At 39.2% G+C, this 20,907-nt stretch overlaps 1 protein-coding gene across 4 annotated transcripts in view; it reads left to right on the plus strand.

The window, feature by feature from the left end:
- Positions 1–1,350: 1,350 nt before the first annotated feature.
- The window catches only part of HIF1A (hypoxia inducible factor 1 subunit alpha), a 53,435-nt gene continuing 33,878 nt past the window's right edge, over positions 1,351–20,907 (plus strand). For all 4 annotated transcript variants that reach the window (XM_015143834.3, XM_077941103.1, XM_001099149.5 and 1 more), the window contains exon 1: positions 1,351–1,681. In XM_015143834.3, coding sequence (XP_014999320.1) covers positions 1,647–1,681 — 35 coding nt within the window. In that variant the 5' untranslated portion in view covers positions 1,351–1,646. The remainder of the gene's footprint in view (positions 1,682–20,907) is intronic.

Here is a 20,907-nt window from a genome sequence, read left to right on the forward strand (position 1 = left end):
GAGATGGAGTCTCGCTATTGTTCTCTAGGCTGGAACTCCCAGGCTCAAGGGATCCTCCAGCCTTACCCCTCTGAGTAGCTGGAACCACGGTGTCCGCTAAGGTCAATGTTGAATCGTATCTTTGTAGGTCTACTGACCAGTTAGAAAGAGGTGCTGTATACATTGGTTGTTGTCTTATCAGAGTTTGATGCTTTTATATAGACCATTGTTTTTACATGCTAATACAATTGAAAGCCACTACAGATATTTATATTTACAACCCAAAGCTAGGTTTTAACAAGAAACTCGTAACGCAAAGGTGAGAAGTAAAATAATTTAGCGCCAAGTAGAGATATATGTGCAATGCTCCTTTATTGGGCTCAAAATATATTCTTTTGTTTTATAAGACTGACAGGCTTGAAGACACTTTTATATCCATTATGCCTCCAAAGACAAAAATGATTACGTTTTATTTAGTAGCTTGCAAAGTTGCCAAAGACCATTTTTTCTACTCTTTCCCCGAAATTGGTTTATATGCTTATTAAAGTCATTTATACCTATTTGTGAATGCTTAACATAGTTTCAGATTTTAAGATTTCCCTGCAACTTTATTTCCCTTGAAGTTTACAGCAAGAGGAGTTAATTTTTATTTTTAATTGCATTTATTCAGTAATTAAACTCCGCCACAGAAAAACTTAGTGGACAAGGTGAGTTCCCCTGTGTCCCATGGCAAAGGTGCAGTGGGTGACATTGACCCATGGTTAGGTAACCTGGCAAGGAAAGACCCCGTTGTAACACCTCTGAGCAACGAGACCAAAGAAGGGCTTGCAGCCACGAGGCGAAGTCCGCTTTTTTGAACAGAGAGCTCAGCAGAGTTGGGCGGCAGTCACGCTCAGCACTGCGGCCGAAGAGAAAGAGAGCGGCAGCATTACATTGCTGCACGAAGAGTAGGAAAATATGATGCAGGTTTGGGACCAGGCAACCGAAATCCCTTCTCAGCAGCGCCTCCCAAAGCCGGGCACCGCCTTCCTTAGGGGAAGGCGCAGAGTCCCCAAACCCGCGCTGAGCCGCGCCCCCAGCTCCTTTCTCTTTCCTCCGCGGCTAAACACAGACTACCACGTGAGCGCCGCAGCACGTCCCAGCTGTGCCTCAGCTGACCGCCTCCTGATTGGCTGAGAGCGACGTGGGCTGGCCGCCTGCGTGGCTCGCCATTGGCTCTCGAGGAACCCGCCTCCACCTCAGGTGAGGCGGGCCTGCGGGAGCGCGCGCCGGCCTGGGCAGGCGGGCGGGCGCGCTCCCGCCCCCTCCCCTCCCTGCGCGCCCAAGCGCGCCTCCGCCCTTGCCCGCCCCCTGACGCTGCCTCAGCTCCTCAGTGCACAGTGCTGCCTCGTCTGAGGGGACAAGAGGATCACCCTCGCCGTCGCTTCGGCCAGTGCGTCGGGCTGGGCCCTGACAAGCCACCTGAGGAGAGGTTCGGAGCCGGGCCCGGACCCCGGCGATTGCCGCCCGCTTCTCCTGCTTCTGGTCTCACGAGGTGTTTCCCGCCTCGCACCCCCACCTCTGGACTTGCCTTGCCTTCTCTCTCCGCGTGTGGAGGGAGCCAGCGCTTAGGCCGGAGCGAGCCTGGGGGCCGCCCGGCGTGAAGGCATCGCGGGGACCGATTCACCATGGAGGGCGCCGGCGGCGCGAACGACAAGAAAAAGTAAGCCCATTCCCTCGGCCGGCCGCCGGCGCCCCCGCCCGCCGTCCCGCCCTGGGCTCCCGGGCCGGCCTCGGCGCTCCTGGGGGTGGGGGGGCAGCCTTTTTGTTTCTGCGGCTTCTCCCCTCCCCTCTCTTTCCCCCAACCTCGCCGGCCGGGCTCCCCCGCTGTCCACGTCGCCATCTTGTCGTGGGGGGTGGGAGACGCCTCGAAAGTGCTTTCAGGGGCCGGGATCTGAGCCCTGCTTGCCCTCCCCGCCGGCCGTGGGGGCCTCGCGCCGCCCACCTACCCGCCTCAGAAACCCAGCCTGCTCTGTGGCCGCATCCAGAGGGGACTTTACCCAGCCCGAAAACCCCGGGAAGAGAAATGAGCTGCAGCTCGGTAGCCGCGGTTTGCACCCGGAGCTTCCGCTCCTTCCCGCCCCCATCCTCTCCGGTTCCATTGAAAACTCGGCCCTGGGGCGGACCCTGCACGCTGGTCCTGGCTTCCTAGTGGGCTTGGGGCCCTGAGTTCCCGACTGAGGGACTCGCGTGGTCGGATGCGATCTTGTCCTGTAGTTGTCCAGCCGTCGCGGGTGTCTTTGCCTTTGTGCATCCTAGGGATTTGCCGCGATGGCCTTAAGATGCGAACTTTTTAGTTTGCACGTGCAGGTTTTGTTTCGTTTTAAGCGCCTTAAAAAACTTGCCTAGACTGAGAGTCAGAGTAATGGGAATTTAGAGAAATAGCAACATTTTAAAGAGAACTTTAGAATTGGATACTTGAGTTCATATCACCTGTCACGAGAACGCAGATATTATAAATGAATACATGCCTCACTCATTCTTCAAATAATGAAAATGTAGGGGCTGGTTAAATGTAGGCAGACAGTTTTAATGATACTGAAAAAATTATATGATGAGTGAACGAAATGCGGCACTAAAATGTTGCAAAAATTTTCGAACTCTTTCGTTTTCCTGAAACTGAAGTATATTAAAGGAAAACCTTCAACATATATCCAAAGTAAGTTAATCACTCGGTTAGAACTTAATGCAAGTTTTATAAATCACCTTGAAGTTTGAGCCTAAGGGGTACATTAGAGATTAAGAATTGTGAGTTGAACCACTGGTATTAAGAGCGGACTCCCCCATCCCCCAACACACACACAATTTTGTCCACTTTGGTATTTTAACTTTTAAGGAAATCATTTAAGGAATTGAAGATTTAGAGTAAGAGTTTTGGTTAGTAGACTGGCTTTGCTCTTAAATCCTTCCACTCTTCTGGCAGAGAGATTAATTTCCCTAATCAGTATCAGCAGAAGATAAACTTGTTTATATTCTTGCTGTTTTGTAGATCCCTTCTCCTGGTCCTTCTTCAATAGAATATTAAATTCTTAGTTTGTGTACACCAGAGAAGGCACTTACAAAATTCAAAAAGTGAGCAAACAGGTTTAAATTCATTCCAAGAGTTACCAGGAATTAATTGCAGTTTATTTTGCGGAGGTGATTACAGTGCTTTTGATGAAATGATAAAGCGGCAGATTACCTCTGTGTAGTGCCAGTTTTCTATCCTTATATATATTGAATCATACTTAATACAATGTATTAAATTATGCACCAATCAATTCCTTTTTATATACAGTATCGAACTCATTTCTTTGCCATTCATCAGTTCAGAATATCAGAAGCAGTTTTGAAATGAATGAATGAATAAATTAGCTGCTGTTCATCAGCCCCAATTCTAAATGAGTTCTTAGATTTTCCTCAGCTCATCTGTTACTTTCAAAATTTTCTCATTTGAAAACTTAGCAACCTTGAGTTGGATGGATTCATTTCTTAATATAGAAGTTCTTGATATAACTGAAAAGTTAAACACTTAATAAGTGGTGGTTACTCAGCATTTTTAGATGCTGTTTATAATAGATGACCTTTTCTAACTAATTTACAGTTTTTTGAAAGATAACTGAGAGTTTGAGGGATGGGGATTTTCTTCATGCAATTTTTTTTTTTTTTTCATTTTAAATGAGCTCCCAATGTCAGAGTTTGGGAAACAAATTTGTCTTTAAAAGAAGGTCTAGGAAACTCAACCTGAAGAATTGGAAGAAATCAGAATAGAAAATGGGTATAGCTATGATATTTTAGATTTAAGATAGGACATTTCATGTTGCCTCCTAGTTATAGGGACTGAACTTACTTAATAGCACATGTGTTTTGATTTTTAGATTTTTAAGGGAATGTCAAGAGAGTAATGATTCTGTTTCAGGCTTCAGGCCAGACTCCTTCAAAGTTTTCCAAAACAAATAATTACTGAATCATTAAAGTAAAATTGCTGAGAATAGATATTCCTTAATTTCCTTTCATTAACTTTGGCCATTAAAAGTCAAGAAGCTCTCTCATTTATTAGCAAACTTTTCTCGTTATATTTCTATTTTGATTGTCCTTTTGTTTGAGGAAGCAGTATATAGTGGTTAAGAGCATAGGATGTGGAGGCAGATACCTCTGAGTTAAGGGTCCCAGCCCTTCACTTGTGAGCTTGAGCAAGTTACTGAATGCCTCTGAGCCTCTTTGCTCCTTTTGAAGTGATGATAAGAATAGCAGCCATCTGAGCAGTTATTGTAAAGGTTAAATGAGATAATGCTTGTGAAGCACTTAGCCCATTGCAGGAGTCTTGGTGACACTGTGTACTTGAAAATAGATGTTACCTGTTAAAATTCTTGTTTGAACTTCCACAACTCTTAAAATTCTTTTTTGCTAGTCCTTCCAGCTATTTCCTTTAGTTTCTTTTCTGTGTCTTCATGCATCTTTTCTATCTCCTGAAAGTGAAAAGACTAACATTGGATCCAGAGCTTGAAAAGGGCTTTTTTTCCTGTTAAAATGGGCAAAAGAGTACATCTTTGGGTTATATTGGCACCTAGTATCAGTTATTTTTCTTGAGCATCTGATCTACTCTCTACTCCAGGCCTCGTCCTTCACAATTCCTCACCCCTGTGTTTTCTCCCCAAATAGAAAACTTTGAGTTTACTCTGGACTTACATACTGTGTATGTAGAGTCAAACATACACAGCATTCTAGTCTTACTGTTGATTTAAGCAAGATATGTGCAAGACACTGCAGTCTTAGTACTGGCAGTAACTTAAAACATTTTTTGTCTTGATGCCAAAGTTTAGACAATTTTGTAAAAATTAACCTTTGTGAAAGATAATGAGTTGATAAAATATTCTCAGTAAAGCAGCTACATGATAGAAAAACTGTCCTTTGCTTATGAATTTCTCCAGAGTTAAGACCATTGAGTTCCATCTGAAGGCAAGACTTAAAGCTTGCCTTACTGGTCTGTTTTGTGGCTCAATTTGTATGAAGTCTATATTAGTGCACTCTTCCACACGTGCGTATTTACTGAACTATCAAGTTATTTTAGAGCATCTTGTGCAGTTTGGAGAATGTCAGCTTTTCTACCTGTTAACTTCCATTGTCTTTCCTTTTAATGCCATTGTCTATGGCTCTAATGGTGTCTGGGCTCAGGGTTTAGATTTTGTGGTTACATTCTATTCTTGTATGTCAAGAGTGGTGTATAGAAAGCTGAGGGGGATTAATTAGTCTCTTGACTGATTTTTTTTTTTTCTGGAAGAACTCAAAATAGTTTATTATGTTTGGTGGTGAAATTAAAAATTGATGTGCATGGATGTTAAAGATTTGGGTTAAATCGTGTGTTCATAGATGCCTTCTCTTAATATATCATTTTTTAAACTTAGATACTTGAAATACTGTATCCCTTTATCTAAGATTAACACAAGTCTGTTTCTTAACCAGGAGAAAATAATCTAAATTTAAATGTGGTGTTGGATGAGTTTCCGATCAAGAAATTGATTTTTTAAACTTTGTGACTAGTTATCCAGTGGGTGGATTTTACCCAGTGTGTGTATGTGTTCTCTGCTTAACTCTGGAAGGTTAGAAAGATAATTTGAAACTAAGACAAGCCAAACTTCTTGTTGCTCAGTATTTTTGTAAAAATATGGTGAGAATGTTTAAATTAACGATAGGCTTTGGAATTTTAAAAATAATTATATCTCTTGGTCTCTTGACACATCAAGAATTAACTGTTTTGTATATGCATTGAGTATTAATGTTCATGTTTTCTGCAGTAGAAATTTATAAACCCTTATCTATTTGCCAGACATCCCTTTAGAGAAATCTAATATCTAAAACCTGAATTTCTAAAACAAAATTAAAAATGTTTGTTTTGTAAAAACAAAAATTGTGATTACCTCATGGCTTTTTTCTTATAGCTTTTGATTGTTTTTTAAAATTGTAGTTTAAAAATATTAACATAGGGCCGGGCGCGGTGGCTCAAGCCTGTAATCCCAGCACTTTGGGAGGCCGAGACGGGCGGATCACTAGGTCAGGAGATCGAGACCATCCTGGCTAACACGGTGAAACCCCGTCTCTACTAAAAAATACAAAAAACTAGCCGGGCGAGGTGGCGGGCGCCTGTAGTCCCAGCTACTCAGGAGGCTGAGACAGGAGAATGGCCCGAACCCGGGAGGCGGAGCTTGCAGTGAGCTGAGATCCGGCCACTGCACTCCAGCCTGGGCGACAGAGCGAGACTCCGTCTCAAAAAAAAAAAAAAAAAAAAAAAATTAACATAAAATTTACCATCTTAACCATTTCTAAGTGTACTGTTCAGTAGTGTTCGATACATTCACATTGTGCAACTAACTTCCAGAACTTTTTCATCTTGCAAAGCTGAAATCATACCCATTAAACAACTCCCAGTTTCCCCTTCTCCTCAGCCTCTGGCAACCACCATTTTACTTTCTGTTTCTGCAAATTTTAACTACTCTAGATGCCTCATATAAATAGAATCATAGGGTTTTAATATTTTTGTGATGGGCTTATTTCACTTAGTGTAATGTCCTCAAGGTTCATCCATATTGTAGCATGTGTCAGAATTTTCTTCCTTTTTGAGTCTGAGCAATATTCCATTATATGTACCATATTTTGTTTCTCCATTCCTCTAGCAATGGACACTTGGGTTGCTTCCACATCTTGGTTATTGTGCTGCTATGAACATGAGTCTGCAAATCTCTCTTAAGCTTTCACTTTTTTGGGATATATATCCAGAAGAGGGATGCTGGATCATATGGTAACCCTTTTTAATTTTCAAGTCACCACCATATTGTTTTCTATAGCAGTTGCACCAGTTTACATTCCCACCAACAGTGCACAAGGGTTCCTATTTCTCCACATCCTTCTAAACACTTGTTTTCTTTCTTTCCTTCGTTCTCTTTCTCTTTCTCTCTCTCTCTCAGCCATCTAATATGTTGAAGTGATCGTTTTTAAGGGCTTGTTTGTGGATAACCAGCTGAAAGCTAACTACAGTTTGCCAGTGGAAGCTTTAGCAGAAAGAAGATTAAGTACCTCTAAAATGAGAATTCAATTTTTCTAGTGACTTAGATTTGCTCTGCCAGTACTTTTTCACAGAAACACTTTTTGGGTGAAATAGTGTACACCTGTTCTATTGTTGATAAAGCCCAATTTAATTAGGAAATTTGTTCTCTAAGATTTAAAACAATAATTGAAATAATGTATTTTTATTAAAACTGTTCCCAAGATGTTAGCTTTTAGCTGTTCTGGTGATCTCAACTGTTATTTATGAGTGTTTATTTTAAAATTTCACCTTAACCGGTTACAGTTTTAACCATAAGGATTATTTCAACATATGATTTTGAGAGTTTATTGTCTTATAAATGCGAAAATGTAGTGATGGAACATAGCTTACTGTATGTAGTTCTTCACTTGTTTGAAAAGTCACAATATATTTAGGCAAATTAATTTAAAAGTGTCTAGTATTTAATATTGCAGTTTTCACTCATTAAGGACAGGTCCCCTGTGTTCCCCCCCGCCCTTTTTTTTTTTCCAAGTAGTCTGGAAGGGTTTGTTTTTCCAGCTGAAAAATACTATGGTTAAAAAGAAGCATAAGGTTTAAAGGTGAAAGTTGAAGTCTTTGAGGGTTGGGATATGTTTCTGTTCTTAAGAGTCTTGTAAATTCAGATGCTAAGCAAATTTCTTTAAAATTATTTCTACCCTCCCCGTTTCCATTATAAAACTGGGTAGGTTTCAATGGACAAAATCCCAAGTAGACCGAATTTGAAATTTGTGGGCTGGGCACGGTGGCTCACGCTTGCAATCCCAGTAGTTGGGGATGCCTAGGCGGGTGGATCACCTGAGGTCAGGAGTTCGAGACCAGCCTGGCCAACATGGGGAAACCCCATCTCTACTAAAAATTACCAAAAATTAGCCAGGCATGGTGGTGGGCACCTGTAATCCCAGCTACTTAGGAGGCTGAGGCAGGAGAATTGCTTGAACACGGGAGGCAGAGGTTGCAGTGAGCCAAGATCGCCCCATTGCACTCCAGCCTGGGTGACACAAGACTCTGTTTCAAACAAATAAAAAAAGAAATCTGTGGTGTGAATACTGGTACCTGGTGTACACAGTGAGCTCTTAATAAGTATTTGAATTAACAAATGAGACAAATGATTGAATAATTGGATGAACAAAGAGAATGCAGGTTTTTAAAAGGTTTCTTTAGAAATATTGTGCCGGGCGCGGTGGCTCACGCCTGTAATCCCAGCGCTTTGGGAGGCCGAGGCGGGTGGATCACAAGGTCAGGAGATCGAGACCACGGTGAAACCCCGTCTCTACTAAAAATACAAAAAATTAGCCGGGCGCGGTTGTGGGCGCCTGTAGTCCCAGCTACTCGGGAGGCTGAGGCAGGAGAATGGCGTGAACCCGGGAGGCGGAGCTTGCAGTGAGCCGAGATCGGGCCACTGCACTCCAGCCTGGGCGACAGAGCGAGACTCCGTCTCAAAAAAAAAAAAAAAAAAAAAAAAAGAAATATTGTCGGCCCGGCACGGTGGCTCCTGCCTGTAATCCCAGCACTTTGGGAGGCCGGGGCAGGTGAATCACCTGAGGTTGGGAGTTCAAGACAATCCCAACCAACGCAGAGAAACTCCGTCTCTACTAAAAATAAAAAAAAGAAAAAGAAAAAGCCAGGTGTGGTGGTACATGCCTGTAATCCCAGCTACTCAGGAGGCTGAGGCAGGAAAATCGCTTGAACCTGGGAGGCAGAGGTTGCAGTGAGCCAAGATCATGCCACTGCACTCCAGCCTGACGACAGTGAGATGCTGTCTCAAAAAAAAAAAAATTAAAAAGAATGTTTTAATTCTTTAGTTCCTTGTCTCTCTGAGATTCATTGATTGGTAAGAAGAAAGTTATAGAATCTCCTTTGACTTTTCTTGATATAGATATTTAAATTCTATTACTTTATAGCAAGGTTGGGGCTTGATTATTTTCTTTGCTTTATAATAGAAGAGCATTGATTATTCTCTTTGCTTTATAATAGAATACCATTTAAATAGGAGTTCCTTGAGTGTGTTTACAATCATTTGATTTGGCTAAACTATTTTAATGTTTAATGAAATTTAAAAATTTAAAAATTTTGGAGGAAGAAACTTAAAAACTACACAGGTGCACAAAGAAATAAAAATCACCTGCTATTTCACTGTGTAGAGACCATTGTCTACTGTTTCTCAATTCTGTGTTACATATGTATGTTAATAACTGTAGGATTAGGGAATGAGTACTGTTTTTAACCTGCTTTTTAAACATTTACATCTACATTTTTTTCTGTCTAAATAGTGAGGGTCTCAGAATTTTGTAGGATTGTGGTGATGGTTAAATTAGAGAATATTAATGTTGGGTACTTAACATAGTATATGGCTGTTAATACTCTCTAGATTTCGGATATAGTATATTTTACCATTATTGCCTTTTTATCAAACCTATTCTCAAAAAAGTGAGAAAAGTGCTGGGATAATACAGGCGTGAGCCACCATGCCTGGCCCCATGGTTCTTTCTTAATAATAAATTCGAAGAGGTAGAATTGCAGGGTCAGAAAGTATCCATTTTAAAGCTTTCAATATAATTGCCTGTTTATCTTCTAGAAAGTTTGACTAGTTGTATTTTAGAGTGTCATTTTCTTGAACTTTATCATCATTAAAGTTTTAAATTTGAAACACTGGCAGTTTGATAAGTATATTAGGATTCTTTTTATTGCAAGTAACAAAATACAACTCAATCTAGTTTAAGAGGGGAAAATGTAGTCATTGGCTAACACAATCTAGTTTTGGTTTAAGAGACAAATCTAGAGTCTTAAATGATCTCAGAGTGTAATAATCCTTGACTTTTGTCTTGATATTACTTGGCTTGTATACCTTTGCTGTATTTGCATGCTGGCCTTATTCTGCCACTGACAGGCTGTCTGTATGGTGTGGAAGAGGACGGCTAGCATCCCCATACCTGCAGCCTTACAGTTTGTAATGGAAAAAAAAAAAAACAATGTAAAAAAACCCTTCTCTCTTCTAGTGTCTGTGTATCAAGTTTCCTGGAAGAATACCTGTTTGCCCTACTTGGCCATGTGAAAGGAGTTCCCTGATTACATGAGTCAAATATGTCTTATTGTAGCATATTTGATTGTCTTGTAGAATATTATCTTATTATACACAGAACTCTTGATCAGTGCTACCATTGTAATTAATGGGGAATGAGTTTTTGTTGCAAGTCATTTGAATTCATATTCTATAGTTTTCTACCAAGTGTAGTCATTCTGCAACTATTCTTGTCATGACTTTTGGGAAGTTGAGTATTTCTTCTATGGGTTAGGGTTTTCATCTCAAGAAAAAGATGATCCTTTACTAAGTAAGTGTTAAGATCGCACATTTTTCTAGAACTTTTAGCTCTACCGTGTGATCTTACACAAGTTGCTTTATTGGGATGATAAGAATGATTGCCTTATAGGATTGTTAAGAGAATGAAATGATATATCAACTCATATGAAACACTCAGAACAGCTCTTGGCACAAAGTAAGGGCTTAATTAGGTAGAAACTAACCCTATATTCATAATATTATAATATTTGTTGTTTTCAGCATGGTTTAGAATCGCTCAGGCCTTCTTTGGGATAATCTGATGAAGGCTATTCACCACCAGTGAGTAAATAATAGTGGCAAAATAGTTACTGATGCTTTTCCTTTGTTTTTTTTTTCCATGAAAATCTGGCCTTTGCAGACTAAATACTGGTTTATGTATAGACATGTTATTCTAAAATAATTTTCCATAGTGGTAATACTAAAGGAAGAAACATGTTCTCAAAGCTATTTATTTGGGATGTTAAAGGAGGGGAAATTAAGAAAGCTTACATTTCCATGTTCTTTGTGTCCAGAATCTCATTAAATGTCTTTTAACTTGTTAGCAGAGGAAAGTTGGATATTGCCTGCCTTTGTAGCTAACATAGTTAAAATATGTAAATGGTTATAGTGTCAAACGAGTAGTCAAAGCCCCAAAGCTGTGAATGGAGGAAGGGATATTTTCTTGAATAATTTAAGTTGACTTATTTCAGTGGTTCAAAAAATTTCTTCAACCCTTAACCACGACTCAGGCACGTAACTATTATACTATGTCCTATAACAGATTATTGTGCATTCATTTATTCAACAGGTATTTGTGCAGCCAGTTTATTGATATGGCATTGAATCATTGATGGCTTAGGCCACAGTTGAACATTCCATTTTTGATGTTAATTCATTCATTCATAGCATGTTCCATTTTTAAATTTTTAGTTCACTGCACTTTAAAGTTTGAGGTTCTTGCGAAGTACAGACTTTTGGGTTTGAGTTTTGTTATTTAATGTCAACCACCACAGGAGCATTGGCCAGTCTGTTTTTAGAATTTTCGTAGACATACACACACACGACATTCTCACAAGACAGTCTACTCATTTTCTTTTTTATTCCTGTGTTTTTTAACACAGGGTTAATGTTCAGATCTCTTTTGGAGCAAAATAATCCTCTGAATTTTTGAGATGTACCCAGTGACCTCAGTCTCAGTATATATACTGCATTAAAAAATGTAACCTTGTTCCTTTTAGTGGTCATTTGGTAACAGTTTGATCATAAACAAATGCAGCCTCAAACACAGAAGGCTTGAAGCAAGTATACAGAACTATGGAGAGATCATTTAGATGATCTAGAATATGCCTTTTTTTACGATGCCATCAAAATGAAAACAGTTTTAAAAATTCTCATAGAATGTAACTTTGACACTGCTTTAACTCTATTAAACAAAGCACTGCCATGTTGTAATTCCTATTTATTACTCTCTGGAGTTGCATAAGTTACCAGATCTGCCTTTTGTGTGATATCCTTTTCAAATATATGAGGGTAGATATCATGTTTCTCCTTCTATTCTTAAAAAGTCCCAAATTTCTTGAATCTTTTAATTCAAAAATTATATATTGAACATCTGATTTGTGGAAAGGGATGGGCCATATTAAAAATGGGGCTTCATATTAAAATGGGGAAAGGGTGGAGATTCTCAGGTGGAATCTAACCCTTTTTAAAGACAAAGAAACAGGATCAGAAGGTCACTTGGGAAAATTTATTTGGTAATATTGGGTAGCTGGATTAGTATAGTTGGAAAACAGAGACTCTTGCTTTAGGAGAGCTGCTCTTTTGTTATTTCCAGAATCTTCATCATGGTCAAGGTTTAGAGCTGAATATTTAATAGAAGAAGTCTTTAGGGTATGCTTTCTATTACATACCCTTATTTCGACATGTGTGTTTTTTCCTGTTATGTAAATGCTTTTTTATTACTTATGCATCTTCTATTATATTTAAGCAAATAATTATTTCAAGGACACATTCTTCTACATACACACAAAGTTTAGGGTCACCGACCTTCTTAGGTTCTAGTCTTAGATCTGTTACCATCTAAGAGCATATAAATAAGGGAAACAGAAAGAAAAGGATTTACAAGCTGAGAAGGAAGCAATGCAAAGATAGAAGAGTGATAGAGTAGGTAATTTGGGAAAAGTCAGTGATACACAGCTCTTAACCATGAACAGTGATTCTTAACTCTTGAATGTTTGTGGCATTCATGAAGGTATTAAAAGGTGACTTTTAAAAAATTGTTTCAGATAACTGAAAAAAATTGAGTTGCCACATTCTTCATTAGGTCATCTTTGAACTCTACTCATGCACTTACATGTTTAAGGCAAAGTTTTACTAAACACACACTTGTTCTTGCTAGCTTATCGAGTTTTACTGCTAGCTTCTTACTCTTAGCAATTGTACCTCACATTACATAGTATTGTCAAACCCACTATATTCAGTGTTTCGCCTGACAAACATGGTGTATTATAGGATGTGTATTCAGTTATAGATAAAAATAAATTATTCTCGTTTTTCAAAATTTGCTGGCCTACCTGTTAAGCTTTTGCTTTAAGACCTGCTAATGTTTCTCAAACTTCTGTGGTTTAATCACCTGAGTGTTTAGTTGCTCTATGGATTCCCAGGGACCCATTCCTCAGAGATTCTGATTTGGTAATTTTGGGGTGGAACTCAGGGATCTGTAAATTTCACAAGCACTCACAGATGAAACATAGACTTTAAACAGCTAAGAGTGCTCATCAGGATTATGTTGATATTATTTTTTAAACAGATGTGCCAAGCCTATAATTTGAATTTCCAGGGTTGGGATTTGGCCTTCTATATTTGGGGGAAGAAGTTCTATTGATGATTATGGATATATGCCACAGGTCAACCATTCAATAGTCTAGTCAGTGTAGTTAATGTATTTTATAATTACTAAGTTCTAAGTATGTGGTAGTATTAATGTTTTAGGAGGAGGATATATTTCCTGTATTTGTAAAGCATTTGGGTAGGTTTTTTAAAGAGGAAAGTATATAACAAACTAGTTTTGAGTGTTGCTCTTTTACTTCTTCGGGCATTTTTGAAGAACACGTACGTATTTTATTAGAGCAGAAGGCTCAGAGTGGCCCCCAGATCATCATCATTGGTAACACCTACTAACTCGTTAGAAATGCACATTCTCAGGCTCCATTCAGACTTTGTAAATCAGAAACTCTGGAAGTAAGGCTTAGCATTCTGTGTTTTGAGAATTCCTCTAGGGAACTGTGATGCAAACTGACGTTTGAGAACCTTCATCTTAGAGTAAAAGCTTTACATACACATTTTCGTTGTTTTATTTATCTAGCACAATACTTTTTTTTTTTTTTTTTTTTTTTGAGACGGAGTTTCACTCTTATTGCCCAGACTGGTGTGCAATGGTGCAATCTCAGCTCACCACAACCTTCATCTCCTGGGTTCAATTGATTCTCCTGCCTCAGTCTCCCGAGTAGCTGGGGTTACAGGCATGTGGCACCATGCAAGGCTAATTTTGTATTTTTAGAAGAGATGGGGTTTCTCCATGTTGGTCAGGCTGGTCTCGAACTCCTGACCTCAGGTGATCTGGCCGCTTCAGCCTCCCAAAGTGCTGGGATTACAGGCATGAGCCACTGCACCCGGCACAATATAATATATATAATCAGGGCTCAAAGATTTGTTGAGAGGCTCAACACCAATTCTGGACCAGGAAAGATTTTATTTATATCACCAGTCAGGAATAATCCAAAAACAAAAAGCACATTCTTCTTACAAATAACATTTCAATACACGTTAATGTAAACACATGGAAAAGTATTAGCTACTTAATAAATGTAATTAACATGTAAATGAAAAATTTACACATTATGGCTATTTCAGATGTGATATAGTTTTCATTTTCAGAATGAGCCTTCCAATTTAAAACAGTGATTCTTTTCCCCCTGTTTATTTTACTGCATTAGAAAATCACATTTAAAATAAGCATTTTGGTGAGGTTATTGGAAGGTGAATAAATCCATCTTTTCTTTAATTATAGATATTTAAGAGAGATGTTGCCGTGCCATTCAGATAATGATGATCTAAGGCAAGAAATTTAGTTGCTTTCAAAAATAAGTATATACATTCTGAACATTTTTCTTTATAAACAAACCATTTCATCTGTTTTTTTGAATTTCAAATTATACAGAATTTTCAAAATTTGAAAATTAGGTTAACATGAGAAGCTGAAGATACTGAATTATATTATCTGTTCAGTCTATACTTTTCTTTAGGATATACAGTAGGAAAGAATATATGATAGTTCAAGTTAGATTACTACTTCTTTCAGAGTTTTTTGACAAATACAGGTACAGTGAGAGTGTCAGTTCATGGTGAATTTTTGTTAAAATAAATTACAAAAAATTTGTGATCCTGATTTCTTGAAACTAGTATTGTTAATATTTGTAAACTTTACTAACATTGTGTATCACTGTATTCTGGTTTTATCTGTGCATCTATGAGTTAAATATATGTGTGTATAGCTACATATGGTTATATTTATACACATACCTTACACATAGGAGTGGAATCATACTCAATTTTTTTTGTATAGCCTGCTCTTTTCATATACTACTATATTGTAGCATCTAGTATAAGCAAAGATTAATTTTTATAGACTTTGCTTTTATCCTGAAATTTTATGGTAACTGGTTTAATGGAAAGACAATTTCTGTGACGTGTTTTGTCAGTTAGGGATTGACCCTGGTAAAATATTGCTGGATAACAACAAGCAATGTAAAAATACATTTGTTCCATAAGATAACCTCCGTGAAGGTAGGGGCTTGGTCTCTTTTGTTTATTGCACCATGTCCTGTTCTAGGAACAGTGTTAGACTCATAGAAGGTGATCAAGAAATATTTCTTGAATACATCAGTAACATTCTCTAACATGTGGGTATCCTAAAGGTTTATTTTTAAAGTTTATTGATTAGAATTCAGAAGATATTTTCCCAGACAAAATAATAATAGATTGCTAGCTGTCTTGAAAATGTAATTTGTATTTAATTTGAAATGTCAAGTTTTTGCTATTTTTTCCATTAAGTAGAGATAGGGTTTTAAAAAAATTACATGTGATGTTTTAAGTATTCTGGTTTTGCAACAATTACTAGGTAGAAAATGTAACAACAGATCCTACTAATATTACTTCCAATAATACATATAAAATACTTGTCTAAAAGTAACCCTCCTTAAAAAAACAAAGCTGGCCGGGCATGGTGGCTCACGCCTGTAATCCCAGCACTTTGGGAGGCCGAGGCAGGCGGATCACGAAGTCAGGAGTTGGAGACCAGCCTGGCCAACATAGTGAAACCCCGTCTCTACTAAAAATACAAAAAATTATCTGGGCGTAGTGGCAGGCACCTGTAATCCCAGCTACTCAGGAGGCTGAGGCCGGAGAATCGCTTGAACCCGGGAGGCGGAGGTTGCAGTGAGCGGAGATCACGGATCACTCCACTGCACTTCAGCTTTGGGTGACAGTGCAAGACTCTGTCTCAAAAAAAAAGGCAATAGGATTAGGTATCAACTTAATGAAAACTTCATGACAGCACTTTCTTGAAAAAGACTGTGGAAACCAAAGTTAGTAAACTCCTATTTCTGCCTGGGTTTGGAAGACGTAAAGATGATAAAGATGTTTAAGTGTTCCTTTCTTTTTTTTTGAGACAGTGTCTTGCTCTGTCTGGAGTGCAGTGGCACAATCACAGCTCACTGCAGCGTTGAACTCCTGGGCACAAATAATCCTCCTGCCTCAGCCTCCTGAGTAGCTGGGACTACAGGAGTGCACCCTTACACCCGACTAATAATTTAATGGTTAAGAACATTAATTATAACTCATACATTTTCCTGACCACATTAGCTTAGGACAAAACAGTAAAAGACATGAGTGTAGATGAAAGCGATAAGGGAACTAATCTTAAACACTGAACCTCTTTTCAGCAAATTGGCATTCTAGTTTCTCAGCTCTCTCTTTACACCTCTAAATCTGTTTCCTAGCAAGATCACTTACTTGCCTTGGTTTATGGTGATACTTTTCATTGTTATACTGCTGGGTGATTGTTTTAATTAGTAGCTGTTTTTTTCTACTTCAGGAAGATGGCACTGCTGGCTGTGATGTTTACCTTGTGGCTAATGCCTGTGTTTCCCTATGTTCACATTTATTCCACGATTCATTTGTTAACATTTACTAAGCTGCTTTTCTGTGCCAGGAACTTGGCTAGATGAATAAATGGTTGTTTTTGTACACAAAATTAGCTGTCATAATCAGTTATTGTAGCATTTATTCTTGCAAAAATATATATTTGTATTTCAACTAGTGATCGAATCTCAACTTATTAATTCATACATTCAGCCAGCACATAATTGAATACTTCTTATGTGTCAGAAACTGTTCTAGGTGCTTGGGATGTTCATTGAACAAAATAGACAAAAGTTTCTGCCTTTGTGGAACTTACTTTCCAGTGTAGGTGTGGATTGGTGGGGTAGAAAATAAGTAAACAAAGTAAGATACGTACTTAGGCTTTCATAAAAATAGAGCAGGGCAAGAGGACCAAGATGGAGGCAGTGATCAGGGAATCTCAATAATGGTGAGACTGGGACAAAGACTTGAAAAAGGTGGAAAAGCAAGCCTCTTAGGTATTTAGGGTAGCAAGGGGAACAACTAGTGCAAAGGCCCTAGGAGACAGTGTGTTTGAAGTGTTGTAAGGAACAGTAAGGAGGCTAGTTTGGTTAGAATAGAATGAGCAAAGGGGGCAAAGTGGTAGAAGATGAGATCAAAGAGGTAATGACGCCATTGTGGAGGCCCGTATGGACTACTGGAAGGGCTTTGGCTTTTACTCTAAAAGAGGCAAAAACCATTTTAAGCAGAGAGGAGTGATATGACTTGATTTCTTGTTAAAAGGATTATTCTAGTTGCTGTTACAGGAAAAGACTACAGCGGTGCAAAGAAACAGGGAGACAAAAGAATGTAAGATTTTCACTGTAACTTATATCTAGTATGCTTGCTTATACTTGAAAATGCATATCCAGATAATTGTAGTAAATTCAAATAGTATGTTTATTTAATAGTACTAACATTGATATGCTGGTTAATTATGATTAGGAGCACTAATAAAGCACAAATCAGAGATTCTCCAAAAAAAATGTTGAAAGGGCAGTCACCTTGTCCTGTGCCAGAAATCAAAGTCATAGCAGATTTGGGCCAAATATGTCAAAGTCAAACTTACGCACATCACTACTGAGAAGACAAAGATGAATGTGTGACAGTGTCCTGCCCCCAAGAACCTTTAAGGGTTGTAAAGGAAGATTAATATAGCCAAATAACTAGTGATCAGTTCTACCAGAGAGGACCAGTTCTGGAAGACAGGGGAAAAAAACCAGAAACAAAATGATGTTTGCATTAAATCTTTAAAAGTTTCTCTCATAAATTTACCAAGCCAGATATTGGGAAGGGTACCCCGAGCAGAAGGAGTAGAGTAAGCAAGCCAGAAAGGAAATACTGGTGCTTTTAAGTAACTGCAGTGTGACTGAAGAATGTGGAAAATGATGAGGATAAAGAGGTGGACAGGGAACTAGGTAAGGGAGGGCTTTCTTTTAAAATAATTAAACGTTGTCCTGTGTACATTTAATGGGATTTTAATCAGGCCATAATACCAAATTTCTTTACTTTAGAAGGATCTTTATGGTGATGGTTTCAGAAAGAAATTAAAGCAGAGTAATAGTGGTTGGCAATAATGATCAGCTAGTGGTTCCCAAACTTACGTATCATATGCATCTTGGGAGTTTTTAAAAACTCAGATTTTGGGGCCGGGCGCGGTGGCTCAAGCCTGTAATCCCAGCACTTTGGGAGGCCGAGACGGGCGGATCACGAGGTCAGGAGATCGAGACCATCCTGGCTAACCCGGTGAAACCCCCGTCTCTACTAAAAATACAAAAAACTAGCTGGACAAGGTAGCGGGCGCCCGTAGTCCCAGCTACTCGGGAGGCTGAGGCAGGAGAATGGCGTAAACCTGGGAGGCGGAGCTTGCAGTGAGCTGAGATCCGGCCACTGCACTCCAGCCTGGGCGACAGACCTAGACTCCGTCTCAAAAAAAAAAAAAAAACAAAACTCAGATTTTGGGATCCTGACTTAGATCTACTGAATCAGAATTTACAGATTCAAATTCCTAGTGAGGCCTAGGAATTTGAAATGTTGAATGCCCTTCATGATGCAGCTAGACAAGCATTTGGGAATAAAGCATTAGGTGACTATTTCAGTAGACTAAGGAGTGGGAGGCCATTTAAGCTCAAAGACTGTTCTACTTCTCACTATATTTCTAGTACCTAGCATAGTGCATGGTACTTGATAGATGCATCCTTTCTCCCATACCTCGCCCCACACATCTCTTCATCTGTATCCTTAGTAATATCCTCTATAATAAACTGGTGAACATGTTTTCCCTGAGTTCTGTGAGCTGCTCCAGCAAAGACGGGTTTGTGAGAATCCCAACTTTTCAAGTCTGTTGGTCAGAAGTTCCTGAGGCCCAGACTTGCAACTGGTGTTGAGGGGGCAGTCTTGAGGCCTGAGCCCTCAACCTGACACTATCTCCAGGTAGCAGAACTGATTGCTCACCTGGTGGTGGAGAGAACCCCTCCCCTCCCGATTTGGTTACAGAAGTTGTCTTCTGTTTTGTTGATTGCTGTGGTGTGGGAGCAGACGGGGGAAAAAGCTGTTGGAGAGTTTTTTCTAAAACAGTAGGGAGATATTTAGATTTATAAAAATAGAATCAAAGTAGATTAACTGAGCACACTGTGAAATATAGAGTAGAGCTGTGTAAGGAGTATATCTTAATGTCACACTGACACCAAATTGAATGTTTGCTGGAACATTCAAAGATCTAAGTGTCCCAAGTCTGTGAAAACAATCAGGTTAGTAAACAGTCTTATGCAAACAGCAACACAATGCTCAAAGCCATTTAAGGAAAAAGAACAGTAACTGAATTCTCTTATGGAAATGTGAGATGTTGTTTTACTAAGTACTGATTGTGTTATACTTTTTGTTTATTTGTTTGGTGGTATTTCAGTTCTTAAAATTCCTTCAAATGTGCTGCAAAATACAAACCAAGAACTTGGTCGATTTTCTTTTTGTTTTCCTGTGGAAAATGATGGAATTCAAAACCTTGAGGATTAGACCTTGAGAGTTAACCTTCCAGTGATTATGCCACCATTATACAAAATTCTGGAGGACAAAACCCTTCCCACTTAAAAACCAGTTAGTCTCAGAAAATCACCTCATGTGAGGAGACTGCATCATTATAGTATGTGTATTAGCTTTAGGTAGAGATCTAAAATGTTTTTAATATTTAAAAAACTTCAGCCTTTCTTCATTAATTTGGCCTAATACAAGTTAGAAGAACTTTAAAAATGAGTACAAACAACAAGGAAGGGCCGGGCACAGTGGCTCACGCCTGTAATCCAAACACTTTGGGAGGCCGAGGCGGGCAGATCACCTGAGGTCAGGAGTTCCAGACCAGCCTGGCCAATACAGAGAAACTACATCTCTACTAAAAATACAAAAATTAGCTGGGCGTGGTGGCACGTGCCTGTAATCCCAGCTACTCGGGAGGCTGAGGCAGGAGAATTGCTTGAACCCAGGAGGCAGAGGTTGCAGTGAGCTGAGATCATACCATTGCACTCCAGTCTGGGCAACAAGGGTGAAATGCCATCTCAGGGGAAAAAAAAAAAACAACAAACAAACAAAAAAGAAAGTTTCTGTGACTGCCAGACAAATGTTGAGCAAGTAAAACACCAACAATGTTGAACTTAGATATTGTAATAGCTGCTCTGTACAAATAAAGTCTACTGGGAGTATATAGGGTAGACTGAATTACCATCTTTTGATTCTTTCCCCGTAATGATTGGCGTTACCGGAAGGGATTGCCTTGCTTTGAAGAGCTGATGGACAGTAGAGCAGAGAGTATCTATCACCATTGTGGGTGCTTTTCAGTTAGGATTCTGGATTTATAAGCAAACTCCAAGAAAGAGCCTGGTTCTGAATCCCTCTGAATAGCTTCAGTCAAGTCCTAAATTCTGAAGCCAACCTCTATAATTCCTCCTTTATGTCTTTGGTATGTGAAGTAGGCAAATTTCGAACTTTATAATAATAGCCTAGACTTACAAATACTTGCCTTGGTAATTAGGATGAGTTTTTGAGAGACAGCATAGTCTTAATCGCATGGACACCAGACTGCTTGAGTGGAATATAGGTTCTGCCATTTATTAACGGAGTAACGTTGGGTAAGCTATTTAGCCAGGGTCCTTATCTGTAACATGGTGATAATAATAAATGTTAAATAATAGGTGAGAAATGTTTAGAATACCACTGTGTACATAGTAAGCACCATGCATAGGTGTTTAGATTTAAAAATACTGGCAAAGGCAAGGTTGGATGGCTCACACCTATAATCCTA

Source organism: Macaca mulatta, chromosome 7, assembly GCF_049350105.2.
Source record: "Macaca mulatta isolate MMU2019108-1 chromosome 7, T2T-MMU8v2.0, whole genome shotgun sequence".
NCBI lineage: Eukaryota > Metazoa > Chordata > Mammalia > Primates > Cercopithecidae > Macaca > Macaca mulatta.